At 57.3% G+C, this 17,031-nt stretch overlaps 1 protein-coding gene across 2 annotated transcripts in view; it reads left to right on the plus strand.

Moving 5' to 3' along the window:
• The window catches only part of ATCAY (ATCAY kinesin light chain interacting caytaxin), a 33,425-nt gene extending 18,582 nt beyond the window's left edge, over nucleotides 1-14,843 (plus strand). For both annotated transcript variants that reach the window (XM_079116043.1, XM_079116042.1), the window contains exons 7-13: nucleotides 1,526-1,657; nucleotides 2,294-2,380; nucleotides 5,273-5,371; nucleotides 7,912-7,947; nucleotides 9,443-9,514; nucleotides 11,141-11,173; nucleotides 14,121-14,843. In XM_079116043.1, the coding sequence (XP_078972169.1) occupies nucleotides 1,526-1,657; nucleotides 2,294-2,380; nucleotides 5,273-5,371; nucleotides 7,912-7,947; nucleotides 9,443-9,514; nucleotides 11,141-11,173; nucleotides 14,121-14,130 (469 nt within the window). In that variant the 3' untranslated portion in view covers nucleotides 14,131-14,843. The remainder of the gene's footprint in view (nucleotides 1-1,525; nucleotides 1,658-2,293; nucleotides 2,381-5,272; nucleotides 5,372-7,911; nucleotides 7,948-9,442; nucleotides 9,515-11,140; nucleotides 11,174-14,120) is intronic.
• Nucleotides 14,844-17,031: the final 2,188 nt, after the last annotated feature.

A 17,031-nucleotide genomic window follows, 5' to 3' on the forward strand; every position in this document is an offset into this window, starting at 1 on the left:
CATCACCACCACCACCACCACCACCACCACCACCACCATCACCACCACCACCACCACCACCATCACCACCATCACCACCATCACCACCACCATCACCACCATCATCACCACCATCACCACCATCATCACCACCACCACCACCATCACCACCATCATCACCACCACCACCACCACCACCACCACCATCACCATCACCACCACCATCACCACCACCACCACCACCATCATCACCATCACCACCACCATCACCACCATCACCATCACCACCACCACCACCACCATCATCACCACCACCACCACCACCACCATCACCACCATCACCACCACCACCACCACCATCACCACCATCACCACCATCACCACCATCACCTCCATCACCACCACCACCATCCCCACCACCGTCACAGCCATCATCGTCACCATCAGCATCGGCATCATTTCTTGAGCGTCACAGTGTGGCAGACACAGGCAGGAGTTTCCTGTAGGACAACACGTCCCATATCTACCACAACGCTAAGGGGTGGGAACCATTCAACAGGTGAGGAATCCAGGCACAGAGAGGGTGTGTCACCACCTAAGGACACACGGTCACAGCTTCACTGTGACGGAGAGGTGGCACATGGCGGGCACGGGCAGGTGGTATGAAGAGGCAGGAGGTCACCGCTGCCCTCATTCATGCTGTCCCTAAGACTTCTCCTCACACAGCGGGACTTGGCTGCCAGGTCGGGCCCAAGACAGGAGGAGGCAGGGTTTGGTAGGAAAAAAGTGGCCTGGGCACTTTGGAGGGTGCAGTGGCCTGGGAGGCCAGGGACACTGCTCCACACACTGCAGTGCCCAGGACGCCCACCCAGGAGTGACCTGGTCCCGGTGTCCACGTCCACCCTCTCTCCACCCCCACCGGTTCTGTGTCCTTGGTCCTAAAGGGGATGATAGCAAGTGAGACGCAGCCGCTCCCCAGAGGCACCTGGCCAGGGTGCCAGAAGCTGGTGTCCCTTCTTCTCCCACCTCTCCTCCCAGCCCAACTGCTGCCCAGCCGTGTTGGTGAACTCTCCCCGGAGGCTGGGCAGCGTCCTCAGACCGGAGGTGCCCACGGAGGCCAGAGCAGGAAGTGGCCCCGTCTCCCCAGGTGGAGAGGTTGGGGCTGAGAGAACAGAGAGCATTCTTCTGAAATCATGCAGGGAGAGACGGGCCCCCAGCCTGCTAACTTCCAGAGCAGGTGGAACATCTACCCCCACAGCTCTCTGTGGGCAGCAGTTGCCCAGCTGTGGGAGGACAGGGCCCGTCACCCCTTCTCAGGATTGGTCTCAGGAAACCTTAAATGAGAGTGTGCACACGAGGTGATTGGTACCTAGTAAACGCTCAATAAAACAGTGGTGGTTGCTGCATAATGCCCAGGGTCATCTCCCCAGTACACCAGGGCGGTGGCCAGGCATGTATGTGGCCGTGCCAGCCCAGCCAGGGCAGGCGCCGTGGGCGTCCCGACACCGCGCCTCCCTGTGGGTGCTCACCTTCTGCACCCCGACAGGTACGTCATCAGCAGCCTGGAGCTCTTGGTGGCGGAGGACTACATGATCGTGTACCTGAACGGCGCCACCCCCCGGCGGAGGATGCCCGGCATCGGCTGGCTGAAGAAGTGCTACCAGATGATCGACAGGAGGTGAGGGGCGTGGCCCTCGGGGGCAGGAGACGTCCTAGAGCCGGGGACCCTGAGCTCTGAGGTGGGCGGCGGCTCGCGGGGCTGCCGAGGGGAGCCGCCTGGAGGCTCCCACAGCTGCTCATCCGGCTGGGTCCTGGCCGGGGCCGTTTCCCCTGCAGTCTCCTATTTCCCGACGATTCCCCCCACGCGCCCACTCCCCGTCCCGGTGCTGAAGGAGCTCGCCTTGCACCGGCTGCTGCCCGACCGGGGCCTCCTATGAGTGGATCCTGCAGGGCGGATCCTCCTGCCTGAGTAGGGGCTCCTGCCCCTGAGAGCTCCTCAGGGTCCCCGTCCCCATCCATCCACACGAAGCAGGTGTCAGAACGTCCCTCCTCTTCGCAGCCGAGGGGCATTCCAGGGTGGGACAAACGTTGGCCCATCAGTCGGTGGGGCTGCTCCAGCCCTTGGTTACTACCAACAGCCCCAGCGTGACTGGCGCTAAGGCAGCCCTGCACCCCTGCACCCAGGTCGCCCTGGCCCCTCTGCCAGCACCTGTGGTGACAAGCCTCAGCGGCTTCTGCCCTGCACACCTGGCCCGCTGGCGCCCACGGGCAGACCACCCATGGGCCCGGCGAGGCAGCTGGTCTCTCCACACAGACTGAGGAAGAACCTGAAGTCCCTGATCATCGTGCACCCCTCCTGGTTCATCCGCACCGTGCTGGCCATCTCCCGCCCCTTCATCAGGTAGGCTGGCGACCCGCAGCTGGCGCAGGGCCAGCTGCGTTTTCCAGCTTCTCGAGGCCATCTTTGTGTCCTTGCCCCGAACAGCCTTAAGTTTTGTATTTTCGTTGAGTGTCCCCAGTGCAAAAATCCCAAACCCCAAATCTGAAGCTCTCTGAACTCCAGCGGAAGGAGGCTGCGAGCAGAGCGCTCCACCCTGACCTGGGGCAGCCGGCTGGCAGTCACACTGCAGAGGTGCCAGAAGTAGATGCACAGAATTCTGTTTGGGCTGTGCACCAGGGTTTCGAGTGCGGACTGGAGCCCCTGGGAAGAGCCCATTGTATCTCCAGTGTCCAGTGCCAGTGTCCAGGCGTTTGAACGCTGGAACCTGCACTTGGCTGTTTTTGTTTTGTTTCCTCCCCTGGGAGTGGGACCCAAGGGTCCACCGCTGAGCCGCACCCCCAGCCCTTGTGTCTTGTTTTAAGACAGGGTCTTGCTTAGTTGCTAGGGCCTCGCTAAGTCACCCAGGCTGGCTCTGAACTCTGTCCTCCTGCCTCTGCCTCCCAAGCGGCTGGGATGTCTGGCGTGGCCACTGTGCCTGGCTCCACTGCGCTCTCCACACACGCCTGTCTGCACAGTTGCCAATCCGCAAGTGGGGGGCTCTTAACAGCCAGCGACTCTCTAAGCTGAATGCCGCACACTTCTTAGGGTTACGCCACTCCCCGGGGGCCGCCGTCCCTGCACCAGTCTCAGGGACGAGGAAACCGCAGCCCAAAGCGTCAAAGAACTCCCCAGAGCCACCGGGCGAGGGCACTCAGGAGCCCAGCCTGGCTCCATCAACTCCAGAATCTGTGTGGGCTGCTGGGTCACCCAGACAGTGTCCCCGCCCCAGCCCATCCAGGCCTGGGGCCCCAGGACCACCCTCAGGCTGTGACTGGCGAGGACGGAGGACGAAGAGCTGTGGTGTTCAGTCGTGGTTCAGTCCAGCAGGAGACACGGGCGAAAACCAGGACAGGAGAGCCTGGAGAGGCCTGCACGGCCCTGGCATCCCTCCTGGGGTGACTCAGGGACCCTCCTAACTCTCCCAGGGCTTTCACGCACACAAGGCGGGACCCCCGTGGGGCTGGCCTTGGTCAGGCTCCAGCTCCTCCGAGGTCCCTGCAAGTCCCATCTTTAGCAGGGACAGCCCCCAGTAAAGACGTGGTAAGACGGAAGGCTCCGGGACCCACAGGTCACTTCCTCTGGACGTCTGGGACCTAGGCGGCCCCAGCCTGTGGAAGGACTCTTACTTGTTAGATGGCCGTCAACCTGATGCGATGTGACACACACTAAATGCACGCTGCTCAAAGCCGAATTAAGCAAAGACCCTCGGTTCCCTTGTTCTCGTGATGAGAAGGCTCTGGAGGAGCCAGCGGGCGGACCAGCCCCTGAGCGCCCTGCAGGTCAGGGCTGCCCAGCTGCTGTGCAGGGCCTGTGAAGTCGCTCCTGGGGCTTGTCTGCTGTTTGTGCCAACAGCTCGGTGTATGTGCATAACGTGCCAATGGTGTGCCGTCCTCCTCATGTTGCGCAGATCCTGCGCATGCACTCCAGGGAGGGACCGCTGGCCGCCCTGCTGCCTTGGCTTCGCCTTTGCCTTTAATGTGGGTGATTCTGTCACTTTGGGTTTCTTCTCCCACCTGGCTCCAGAGTGTGGGAGTGTGAGTTTCCATGGAGAAGCCAAGGAGACCAAAGGCCAGCTGCTGGGTGGCCCCCAGAGCCTGGGGCTGAGGAGACCCCTCTTCCCTCCGGACAATTTGAGCTGAGCACGCCTCCCCCAGGTGGAACTGCCCCCATCCCTCGGGGGATGGAGGGTCGGCTCCCGCGATGGAGTGGTGGCACTGTGTCCCTGTCATCGTGTGGCATGTGCCCATCCTAGAGAGTAGCACCTGGGAGAGCCCAGTGAGGTGGCTGGGTGGAGCCATGCCTTTCCACCTGAGACCGTCCCTGCGCGGTGGCCCTTCACCCTCTGGCGCCAGCTGCTGGGGCCTCTGCTCCAGAGGCTTTCTGACTGCAAGATACATCCGAGTTCACGGGCGTGCCCATCACTCACTACAGCACAGACTGCCACTTAGCCACGTCCGGGGAGATGTCTCCACAGGCTGGTTCTGCCCGTGCCTGGGCTCTTCTGTCCTCCAGAAAGCTGAGCCGGTTTCCACCGGACATGCAAACACAGAAGCCTACACACGCAGCCTCGCAGCGCCTGCCTCCCTCACGTAGCGTTCACTTTGCTATTTTACCTTGAAAAGAATTCACATGGCATTTCATCAAATGTAGCCTTAATTATTTAAAAAAAGACAGAGAGGGAGAGAAAAAGAAGCCATGAGTTAAAGCGACGTGCTCCCAGTGAGGTGCCTCCACGGTGCTACCAGCCAGAGCCCAGCTCTGACGGGAAGCAAGCCTTGTCCCCAAGGATGGGTGGTGACAGCCAGCGTGGTGACCTGCACCTGCAGTCAGTCCCAGCGACTCGAGGCCCAGGCCAGTCTAGGCGACTTAGCCAGGCCGGCCCCGTATGAGAATAAAGAACAGAAAGGGCTGGGTGTGGCTCAGCGGGGGCTCAGCTCCCTGCACTGGAAAGAAACAAGAAAACAGAAGGGGCTGCAGCTTCCCGTGCCCGAGTGACCGCTGAGGCCCTCCGGGCAGAGCAGTGGCGGGGAGGAGAAGCATCCTTGGGGAAACTGCCTAAGGAAGCGGCTCGTCCAGATGGCGGGGAAGCGAGCCCAACCTGCACGCTCTGTCCCGCCTTCGCCTTCCGCTTGGCCCCTCTTGCCCGGGCCTTGAGGGCAGGCCTGGCGGGAGGAGGGCGGGACTCCGCAGAGGGCCTGCTGGGCTCTCTGAGCGAGGGAGGGAGCTCTCAGACGGCTCTCCTGCTCCCGCCAGCGTCAAGTTCATGAGTAAGATCCAGTACGTGCACAGCCTGGAGGAGCTGGAGCGCCTCATCCCTCTGGAGCACGTGCAGATCCCGGACTGCGTGCTGCAGTGAGTGCCGCCCGCCCGCCCCGCCCCGCCCCGCCCCGCCCCGCCCCGCCCCGCCCCGCCCCGCCCCGCCCCGCCCCGCCCCGCCCCGCCCCGCCCCAGGCCCCGCCCCCACCCTCTCAGGGTCCGCCCAGGGCGGGGAGGGCAAGCCACAGTTGGCCTTGCTTCCCCTCACGTGCAGTCACGGGGCTGTGCACCGTCCCCACCGCCCTCTCCAGAGCTTCCCGGCTCCCCGGGCTGAAGATCGGCCCCTTCCACTCCAGCTCCTGCCCCCCACCTAGCTCCCTCCATGCTGCTTCCATCTCTGTGGCTCTGAGACTCCGGGGACCTCCTGGGGGTGGAGGCTGCAGCATGTCCCTTTGTGTCTGGCCTGTATCACAGCGCTATGTCCCAGGTCTGCCCACGGGCAGCAGGCCGTGGGTACCCTTCCTCTCCAAGGCCGCGCGATGCTCCAGTACCCCCAGCTGGAGGACGCGGCGGCTGCCTGCAGCCCGGGCCACCGCGGCCCCGGGCACGCACGTCTCTCGGAGACTCCACATTCAGCTCTCATGGGTGTGCCCGGGGTAGCCTTGGTAGCGATTCCGTGTCCAGCGGCTGGGAAACCACGGTTCTGTTTTCCCCGGCTGCTGTGCCATGCCACCTTCCCACCAGCAACGCACAAGGGTCTCCAGCTACTTCCTAAAAACCACAATTTGTTCCTGGGTTCGATCCCCTGCAAAAAATCGCTATTTTCCTTACTTGAGATTGCACAATGACAAACTGCCTATGTGAAGGAAGTTCGCATTCCCTCCGGGCTCTGCTGGAGCAGGTGGTGTGTGTATTATCTCCTTCCTTTCACAGGTTTTTATTTTATTTTATTTTATTTTGCGGTGCTGGGGATTGAACCCAGGGCCTTGTGCATTTGAGGCAAGCACTCTACCAGCTGAGCTATCTCCCCAACCCTCATTTCATATTTTGATCTCTATTCGAAAAATATTTTTGTGACCTAGACATTGATAATTGAAAATTCACCAAGGGTTTGGGGCTTGGGGTGCTGCTCAGAGCCTGCCTGGCATGTGGGGGGCCAGGGGTTCCATCCCCATCACCAAAAAAAGGCATCTGTGACATTTGATCTTTTTAACAAGACAAAAATATAGACACCAAAATAAAACATAGTGACTTTAAATCTATTTTACTCATTCAAAGGTAATGCATATTTATTGAATTCCCATTGCTTCATCTTATTTGTAAACATAAAATCCACAATAAGCCAGAAAAAAATTTTTTTCAGTACTAGGGATTGAACCCAGGAGTGCTTAATAACTGAGCCACATCCCAGCCCTTTTTTATATTTTATTTAGAGACAGGCTCTTGCTGAGTTGCTTAGTGCTTCCTCACTAAGTTGCTGAGGCTGGTCTTGAACTTGTAATCCTCCTGCCTCAGCCTCCCCAACCACTGGGATGACAGGCGTGTGCCACCATGCCTGGCCCAGAAAAAAATTTTTAATGAACAAAAGCATTTTTCTTTGCCACAAATAGATGCATATTAATATAAATATAAAATCTTTTCAGCTTACCTCCCCAAAGCAAACAATCAAGCAAATTATTTTCCATAGGTCCACATGCACATATCATTTTTTAAATCTTTTTTTTAGATGTTGATAGACCTTTATTTTATTCATTTATTTACATGCAGTGCTGAGGATCGAACCCAGTACCTCCCACATACCAGGCCAGCACTCCATCACTGAGCCCCAGCCCCCACCCACACATATTATTTTTTGATGGTCTCACAATATTCAACTCTATGGCATGTGTCATTCTAGTAAGGTCACTTCTGTGGCTTCCCAGCTCCTGGTGAGACCAAGATACAGCGAGATAAGTACATTTGAGGTCAAAGAACAGAAATTCTAGACAGAACAAAGATCGAGTGCAGGGTGGAGGTTTGCAAAACACAGCCCTCTGCTTGTTTTTATAAATAAAGTTTTATGATGCACGGGCCCACCCCTTCATTTACCACTCATTCTTGACTGCACTCTGCTACAATGGCCGAGTCCAGGAGTTGAAACAGACCGTCAGGGGCTTGAAGCTGAGAATATGTACACCTGGCCCTTCACAGAGAAAGACTATAAAGGACCCAGGGACCTGCACACTGAGTCACATTCTGGGGACCTTGTGGTGTGAGGGTGCTGTCCAATCGCTGGTGCTAACGTGGGCAAAGAAACGTCAGCCAAGCACCGGTCTATGCAGATGCTTGGACTGGTCAGCGGAACAGACCCTCCCTGCTCTGGGGGTCTTGCAGGCTAGATACAGGCAAGGCGGCCCCCCAGTTGTCAGCTGGGGTGGTTCCCTATTGCTCTGCAGCCCGGTGTGGGCAGACGCAACCACAGGTTGTTTCTCTGCTCAAATCTGGAAGGGGCTGGGGTGGGGCTCAGCTGTGGAGCATCGTCCTGCTTGCGCAGGGTCCTGGGCTCCGCCCCAGCAAAGAGAGAGAAAGGGGAAGGAAATGCCCAGGAGGCACCCCGCTGGGAAAGCAGTGCTGGCCAGTGTCTGTCTCTCTTTCAGGTACGAAGAGGAAAGACTCAGAGCTCGGAGAGAGAGGTGTGTGCAGAGCCTCCGGGAGGGCCGCGGGGGCTGGGGCTGCTCGGGGCTGTCATTGGCTTTGGCTCAGGGGACCAAGGAAGGTCCCCGGTGGCTCAGGAGAGACCCTGCCCTCCTGGAGAGGGCTTTGTGGTCAGCCCGGGTCGAATTCAGCACCCCCACTTAGCTGCAGGGTGATATTAAGCACGTAAGTATTTACAAGCACCTTGGAAGTTGTTTGGGAAACCAGAACAGTGTACAAGCCCCTGGACAGCAAGAGTGACCAGAGCTCACACTGGACAACGAGCACACAGCCGCCCTGGTGTCGAGCCTGCCACTCACGCTCGCACGCACGCGGCCCTGCTCACCCATGGGCCTCATTTCCACTGGCGGGTGACCAGCCCTTCCAACTTATGCAGCTCTTATACCATCTCCAGGATGCTTCCACACACCCCTAGGACTTGCCTAGGGTGAGGATTCCTACCAGCATCTTACTGAGCATCAGCTCAGAGAGGGTAAGGCACCTGCCCAAGGCCACACAGCAAGTCTGTGAATGAGCTGGGGCTTTTGGTGGGTCAAAAGCATTTATCATGCAGGACCCAATGGTAGGCTCAGGGAAAGCAGAGGTAAATAAGACAGAGTCCTGGTCCAGACGTTCCCTCAAATAGCAGAAGAGAAAGATGCCTCGCTAGCTGAGGACAAGGATCCCAGGCGGAGACTACCCTGGGCAGAGGAACCCCCCAAGGACGGTATGGCGGCTGGACGCAGCGGGACCCTCAGGGAGGGCAGGCGGGGGCAGTGAGGCTGGAGGGGACACGGCTCAGGGCTCCTCCCTCCCTCCCTTTCCGCTTTCCTTCCGCCTTCGTTGTGATCAAATACATACGACACGAACCTGACCGTCCACCCCGTCCAAGAGCACAGCTCGGGGCACAGGGCAGCGCAGGGCCCTGCACCATCCCCACTGCCCCCAGGACTTCCTGGCTCCCCAGGCTGGAGCTCTGTCCCCTCCACACCAGCTCAGCCCCCCTGCCCGGCGCCCACCATGCCACCGGTGGCTCTGGGCTCTGGGACCTCCCGGGTAGACCCCAGTGTGACTGGTTCTCACTGGGCACTGCCTTCGAGGTGCAGGAGCAGGGACGTCAGGTCCACCAGTGGTCCTGGTGCCTGTGGTCACCAGCCTGTCCCTCCCTGTCGAGCCCTGTGTCCTTCCCGTGTGAGTTGTGTGGCCCGGGCCCCGTGTGAGAGGTGGACAGGCACACGGCACCCACACCAACCTGACTGACCTCAAAGGCACCAGCGTCTGCCCAGTCCTGGAGACCCTGAGGGCTTGGCCCAGGGTCCTCCTCCAGGGTTCCCTGAGGCCCACTTCTCATGGCTGCCCAATGAGCACGACTCCCATACTGGACGGCAGTGCGGCCATCTCCACCCTCTGGGCCCGATGCTTACCAGGGACGGCACAACCATCTCTCAACTGTCCCCGCTGGCCAGCTCGTCACCCGGCTCTCTCTGTCTGCAGCACAAAGCCCCAGCCAGAGTTCCTTGTGCCCAGGTCTGAGCAGAAGCCAGAGGCAGCACCAGAGGAGGACGGGTAAGTGTGCAGGTGACCACGGGGAGAGAGGTCGCACCCCCAGCTGCCAAGACCCCAGAGCCTGGGCCAGCCTACGAACAGGCGGTGTGGTTTCCATGACAACGGAGGTGATGCCCATGTGGTGATCACAGCCGGAGCACGCGGGGCCTCCAAGGGCAGCGGTGCTGGGTGGCCCATCCCAGTGGCTCTCTCCAGATCGTCCCACCACTACCCACAGGAGCCAAACCAGTGACGGCACAAGTGGTTCTGGGGGGGACACTCGAATTTAAACTAATGAACAGTAAGTGAAGGTAGCTCCTTGGTCACCTGCGAAGCAGTCCCCTCTAACCAGGGACTGTCCCCTCCTTCTCCCTCCATCAGCCAGGAATGCTGGGGTCCAGCTAGCAGCGGTCGGGGGTCGTAGGGAGGCGTCGGCGCGGTGGAGAAACAGCACAGACACCCAGTGTTCTGAGGCTGAGTCTTCATTGTTCACAGAGTCTTTTTATATGTTTCCTCTTTGGTATTGATGACATCGTTTCATGGTTAATACGAGGAAATGTTAAGTAAAAAATCTTCACGAGGATAATTAATGATCTTATTCAAGAAACATGTTCTTACGTATGATGGCTTAAATAAAAGGAGAAACAGCTCCCAGCAAGGTAGAGGGCACTGTGCTCTGTTTAGTTTTGATTTCCCTGAGAGAATACGTCATTAAGTTTCTATGGAAATTACCGTTTCCAAGAACAGTGGAAAGTTTCTGCTATTACTAACAGAGAATAGAGGAATTGTCTTAGAGTTAATATTTATTCTATTTCATGTACTCAATGGTGGACTAAAACTCTATTTTGATCTTTAAAGAACTAGACATAGGAAGAATACAAATTGTACTTATGATTAACCTATTTCTTTTTTATTAAGTAGGAAAAATACACTTAAACTTAATCATAAACACTAAGAAAGCAATCAAGACCAAACGCCACATCAAAGCTCAGAGGAATACACTCTCATATGCCTATATAACTTTTAGAGAATTTGTATACTAAAAGAAATCACAGGCTCCTTACAAATTTGAGCAAATCATAATTGCTTATTTATGACTTCATCTAAGTATTAATATTAAACTTTATGGTATGTTATTTTGTGTCTCAGCACCATGAAATCTCCCCAGTATTCTCTATAATCTGAATCTAAGGATATATTGATTATTAGCAACTGCATATAGGTATATGTCATGCCTATGACCCCCAACAGGGAGGATAATTGCTCAACAGATCCGTGTCAAATGTTGAGTCCTCAATTCCAACAGAACCGTGTCATGTGCTGGAAAGGTGGGAAATAGACGTGGCACAGGAAACCAAGTTTTGCTCTCAAAGAAGGTTCCAGAATGTGACCTTTGTCAAAGTCCTGGTGCACAGATTGAGCCTCCCCAAGGCTTGTGAACCTCAAGCCACTGCAGGAGCCTCTCCTAGAATCAGTGAAGGGCCTCGCCTGTTTCCTCACACCACCCATCCTGGCTCATTTGTTACACAGCAGGTGCACACTGACACTCTGTACCAGACCCAGACCAAGCAGAATCAGCCCCTGTGGGCCCCCGTCCTGACCAGGCCCCAGACAGGCAAATGACACTGAGTGTCCTTTCTCCCACAGGTCTGATCTGGTCACAGAAGATCAGGAAACCAGGTGGGTGTGATACTGGGTGATTTGGGACCTTTTTCCAAATGTTCTAAGTGGAGCCTAATCCTGGGACAGCTGCATCATGATTTTATGGGGGCGAGGGGTACTGCCCCGGGGAGTCACTCAGCCTGTCCCTGTATGACTCCGGGATGCAGCCACACAGGCCAGGTTGCCAATGACCAGGTCGCATCCATCAGCCCATCACCCTTACAAGTCCTTCCTTGGAATTGTTATACTTTTAAATGTGTTTATTTTACCATCTTCACCTAAAAGTCACCAGAAGAGTGTCAAATCTGCTGTTTGTTGGTGGGTGGATGGATGATGTTGAAGGAAGGATGGACAGACAGATGGATAGATGGGTGGTCAGAGGGTGGGTGGATGGATGGATGGTGGATAGATGGATAGATGGTGGATGGATGGATGGATGGTGGATGGATGGTGGATGGATGGATGGGTGGATGGTTGAATGGATGGGTGGGTGGGTGAATGTTGGATGGGTGGATGGTTGGATGGATGGGTGAATGGGTGGGTGGGCGGGATGGTCAGATGGGTGGGTGGGTGGATGTTGGATGGGTGGATGGATGGTGGATGGATGGATGGATGGATGGATGATGGATGGGTAGATAGATGGATGGTGGGTGGATGGATGGTGGATGGTGGATGGATGGTGGATGGATGGATGGGTGGATGGTTGAATGGATGGGTGGGTGGGTGAATGTTGGATGGGTGGATGGTTGGATGGATGGGTGGGTGGGTGAATGTTGGATGGGTGGATGGTTGGATGGATGGGTGAATGGGTGGGTGGGCGGGATGGTCAGATGGGTGGGTGGGTGGATGTTGGATGGGTGGATGGATGGTGGATGGATGGATGGATGGATGGATGATGGATGGGTAGATAGATGGATGGTGGGTGGATGGATGGTGGATGGTGGATGGATGGTGGATGGATGGATGGGTGGATGGTTGAATGGATGGGTGGGTGGGTGAATGTTGGATGGGTGGATGGTTGGATGGATGGGTGGGTGGGCGGGATGGTCAGATGGGTGGGTGGGTGGATGTTGGATGGGTGGATGGATGGATGGATGGATGATGGATGGGTAGATAGATGGATGGTGGGTGGATGGATGGTGGATGGATGGATGGTGGATGGATGGATGGATGGATGGATGATGGATGGGTAGATAGATGGATGGTGGGTGGATGGATGGTGGATGGATGGATGGATGGATGGATGGTGGATGGATGGATGGATGGTGGATGGGTAGATAGATGGATGGTGGATGGATGGATGGATGGATGGTGGATGGGTAGATAGATGGATGGTGGATGGATGGATGGATGGTGGATGGATGGATGGATGGATGGTGGATGGGTAGATGGATGGATGGATGGATGGATGGATGGTGGATGGATGGATGGATGGATGATGGATGGGTAGATAGATGGATGGTGGATGGATGGATGGATGGTGGATGGATGGATGGATGGATGGTGGATGGGTAGATGGATGGATGGATGGATGGATGGATGGTGGATGGGTAGATAGATGGATGGTGGATGGATGGATGGATGGTGGATGGTGGATGGATGGTGGATGGATGGATGGGTGGATGGTTGAATGGATGGGTGGGTGGGTGGATGGTGGATGGTGGATGGATGGTGGATGGATGGATGGGTGGATGGTTGAATGGATGGGTGGGTGGGTGGATGTTGGATGGGTGGATGGATGGATGGGTGGATGGTTGAATGGATGGGTGGGTGGGTGGATGGTGGATGGTGGATGGATGGTGGATGGATGGATGGGTGGATGGTTGAATGGATGGGTGGGTGGGTGGATGTTGGATGGGTGGATGGATGGATGGATGGATGATGGATGGGTAGATAGATGGATGGTGGGTGGATGGATGGTGGATGGATGGATGGTGGATGGATGGATGGATGGATGGATGATGGATGGGTAGATAGATGGATGGTGGGTGGATGGATGGTGGATGGATGGATGGATGGATGGTGGATGGATGGATGGATGGTGGATGGGTAGATAGATGGATGGTGGATGGATGGATGGATGGATGGTGGATGGGTAGATAGATGGATGGTGGATGGATGGATGGATGGTGGATGGATGGATGGATGGATGGTGGATGGGTAGATGGATGGATGGATGGATGGATGGATGGATGGTGGATGGATGGATGGATGGATGATGGATGGGTAGATAGATGGATGGTGGATGGATGGATGGATGGTGGATGGATGGATGGTGGATGGGTAGATGGATGGATGGATGGATGGATGGATGGTGGATGGGTAGATAGATGGATGGTGGATGGATGGATGGATGGTGGATGGTGGATGGATGGTGGATGGATGGATGGGTGGATGGTTGAATGGATGGGTGGGTGGGTGGATGGTGGATGGTGGATGGATGGTGGATGGATGGATGGGTGGATGGTTGAATGGATGGGTGGGTGGGTGAATGTTGGATGGGTGGATGGATGGATGGATGGTGGATGGATGGATGATGGATGGATGGATGGATGGATGGATGGATGGTGGATGGGTAGATAGATGGATGGTGGATGGATGGTGGATGGATGGATGGGTGGATGGTTGAATGGATGGGTGGGTGGGTGGGTGGGCGGGATGGTCAGATGGGTGGATGGGTGGGTGGGTGGATGGCTAAATGAATGGATGGGAGGGTGGGTGGGTGGCTAGCCTCCCTCCAGTCTGGATGAGGACAATGGTCCCTGGGACCTGTTCTGCTAGGACACCAGGAGGGAAGCTTCTGTCAGAACCACATAGGTAGGTGGGTGACAGGTGGCCAGCCTCTCCTGCTCACAGGGCTGGGTGAGCTCATTCTCTGGACTGCACACATGAAAGAACATTTTCCAAGTTAGGAAAAAAAAAAAAAAGCTAACGTTCCTATCCTGGCCTGTGTGTGTCCCTCCAGTATGTCCTGAAGCAAGTGAGCTCCAGAAGATTCCAGATGCCAAGAAACCCATCAGACGCCCTCCAGCCCCGGACCTCACCTGCTCATCCTGAGTCCCAATCTCCTGCAGGTGCCCGTCTCCATCCACCGCTGAAACCCAGTGTCTTTTCAGCTACTTCAAAACATCTTATTTTATTATTATTTTTTAAAACGATGCATTATTAGCATGTTCTGAACAAAGACCCGGCTCTAAGCTCTTCCCATTCCACTGAGGGCCCTGGTGACTTCTGATCCTGCTCCCAGCCCCTGGGCCGCAGGACACCTTTGCTGTCCCAGCTGGTCCTGGCCAGTGCTGGGCACAGGCTCAGGTGCCTCTGTCCCTGACCCATCCACATTGGAACCACAGACACCCGGGCTGGGTTTGTCCTGTGCCTTTCCTTCTGGAGCCTGGCCCTGCAGCCCTGACCTGAGACCGAGCTCAGTCCCCTGCAAGGCCAGGCCTCGGGGCAGCTCCCGACCTCCCACCTCACTTCCCACATTCACACCCTGGTTGGCATTTGCTCCGCCCCCGTCACCTCCAAGGACACCCTCTTTCCTTGGGGGATTCAAGTTTGTTGTGTGAGACGGCGACTGATGAGCCTTGTCCGACTGTGGCAAAGCCCTCCCTCCCCGATCCAGAACATTCTCCAGTCCCTTTAACTCCAATGCCACGCCACTGGGCAATCCAACCAGTACCTCTCCTTCCAAGGGACGAGCTCTGCCCACCTCCCTGGCCCTGGCTCCAGGGCCGGGTTGGGACACACCGTGGGCTCCCCTCTGAGAAGCGGCTCTGAAATGCAAACCTGGGAAAAGGAGGGTCCCAGGCCGAGCTCCGGAGATGGTCAGGGAAGAAGCCCAGTGGGGCACGTGCTGCGGCCATCCACATTCCCAGCCGGGGCCTGCGGGCCTCCTCCAGGGAGTCGAGGTCTGGTGGGTGGAAGATGGACAGTCCCACTGGGCCAGACTGCACGAGGCGTCCTCAAGCCCCAGCATCCCACAGAAAGTGGCCCCTGCAGGCCCTCCAGGCCCCTGCTGTCCCTCCAGGGCTGTGTCTCTGTTCTGATGAACCTGAGAGAAAGCCCAGCGGGCACCTCCTTGGGCCCTGCCTCCCGCCTTTGCAGTGGATGCTTAGCAGGTGCCAGCGCGGTTCAGGGGACTTGGCCAGGTGGAACGTCCAGCCCAGAGGGGGCGTGTCCAAGTTAGTCCCACGTTGTCGCAGGGCGCGGTGGCGTTCAGGGCTGCACAGTAGGACTGCAGAACAAGCTGCGGCACGGGACGGTGACCTCAGCTTCCGGTCCCCTGTGCCAGCAGCTCCCACCTGAGAAGGAGCTTCTGGGGGCGATGGGTGGGCGAGCCCTGTCGCCAGCACTGCTGGGGTGGGGCATTCCTGGGGCCCAGCCCTGTCCTGGGGACACTGGAACATGTGTCACGGGGTGGAGATTTTACATTTGCGTTTCCTAGATGTCAGAAGAAAGACGAGGACAGCGGTGGTGTTCTGGGGTCAGAGGGGTCACCTGGGCCCGAGGCTGCAGCTCCACTGGGCAGGCCTCTGTCAGCTGCCCCAAGACCCTGCCACCCAGGACGGTCCCTTGCTGCCCATGACAGCAGCTCTTCTTCCCACAGGCGCCACGGGCGCCTGGCCACAGCGGGCTCTGCCGGGGTCCTGGCTGGGCGAGAGCCACAGGAGGCCCGGAAGGCCCTGCGCCCACCCCAGCGCCTGGCACGTGCCCACAGCCTCCCTCCAGGTGACCTTCCATGCCCAGCAGGGACAGCGACCCCCAAACCCCCTCATCACTGAAGACCAGGTTCTCCCCCAGCGGAACACAGGTGCCAGAGACACACGGGCTTGTTTCACCCACCCGACAACCCAGTGCCTACCGTGGCCAGCGATGGGCGAAGAAGGCCCACCCGCCCTCCCAGAGCCTGGGCTCTGCCAGCGCACCCACCGCCCCTCAGATCACCAGCAGCACAGGCGACAGGCGAGAGGGACAACGACCCCTCCCGGCCACAGCAGACCCTCCAGAGGGAAGAAGGCCCGGGCCAGGCAGGAGAGGGCACCTCGCGGGCCACCTGTCATTTAGACAGCTCTGTCCCCTTGGCTCTGCCCGGGGCGCATGGTCCAAACCGGGTTTTGCAATAGATCTGGGTCTGGGGAGCAGTGTGGCCAAAAGGCAATGAACCCCGAGGCCTCCTTGCCAGGGGACGTTGACTCCCTGTCTTGTGACCAGAGTGGCCGTTCGCACGTGCACCCTTGAGGCAAGTTTCGTGATTTTTAACCACAGAAGTGATCACGATTGCCGTCGTGACGGTGAGACATCATCTCCATGTGCTCGGGGGGGTTACGTGACATGAATAAACTCTAACCGAGAAGGAGGTCTGGCCCCTTTGCGTGTCTAAAGGGAAAGCAGTCAGTTGCGGGCACCATGTGGAGGGAGGTGCCCAGCAGGCCTGGCTCCCGTGGGCTTCTGCCTTGGGCCCTCTGAAGTGCTCCCCAGGGCTGCTGGCTCTGCCTGTCCATATCCCAGTTGCTTTCTGGCCCTAAGCCTCTCTGGAATGAAACCGATCCAGTGGGTAATAAAACGATAACAGGCTGGGTGTGTGGCCACGCCTATCGTCCCAGCTATTCAGGAGGCTGAGGCGGGAGGATGCAAGTCGGAGGCCAGCCTCAGCAGCTTAGCAGGATACTGTCTCAAGATAGAAAGGGCTGAGGACGTAGCTCAGCAAGGGAGCACTCGCCCAGCATGTGGGAGGCCTTGTGTTCCATCCCCAGCACCAAAAATAATAATAAATACAATAGAAACACCAGTAACGGCTGTGACCAACCCGGCACAATGCCCACGTCACCAAGAGGAAGGATGAGGCAGGGAGAGGTGGCGGCTTGCCGGGGTCACAC

Source organism: Sciurus vulgaris, assembly GCF_902686455.1.
Source record: "Sciurus vulgaris genome assembly, chromosome: 16".
Taxonomy (NCBI): Eukaryota; Metazoa; Chordata; class Mammalia; order Rodentia; family Sciuridae; genus Sciurus; species Sciurus vulgaris.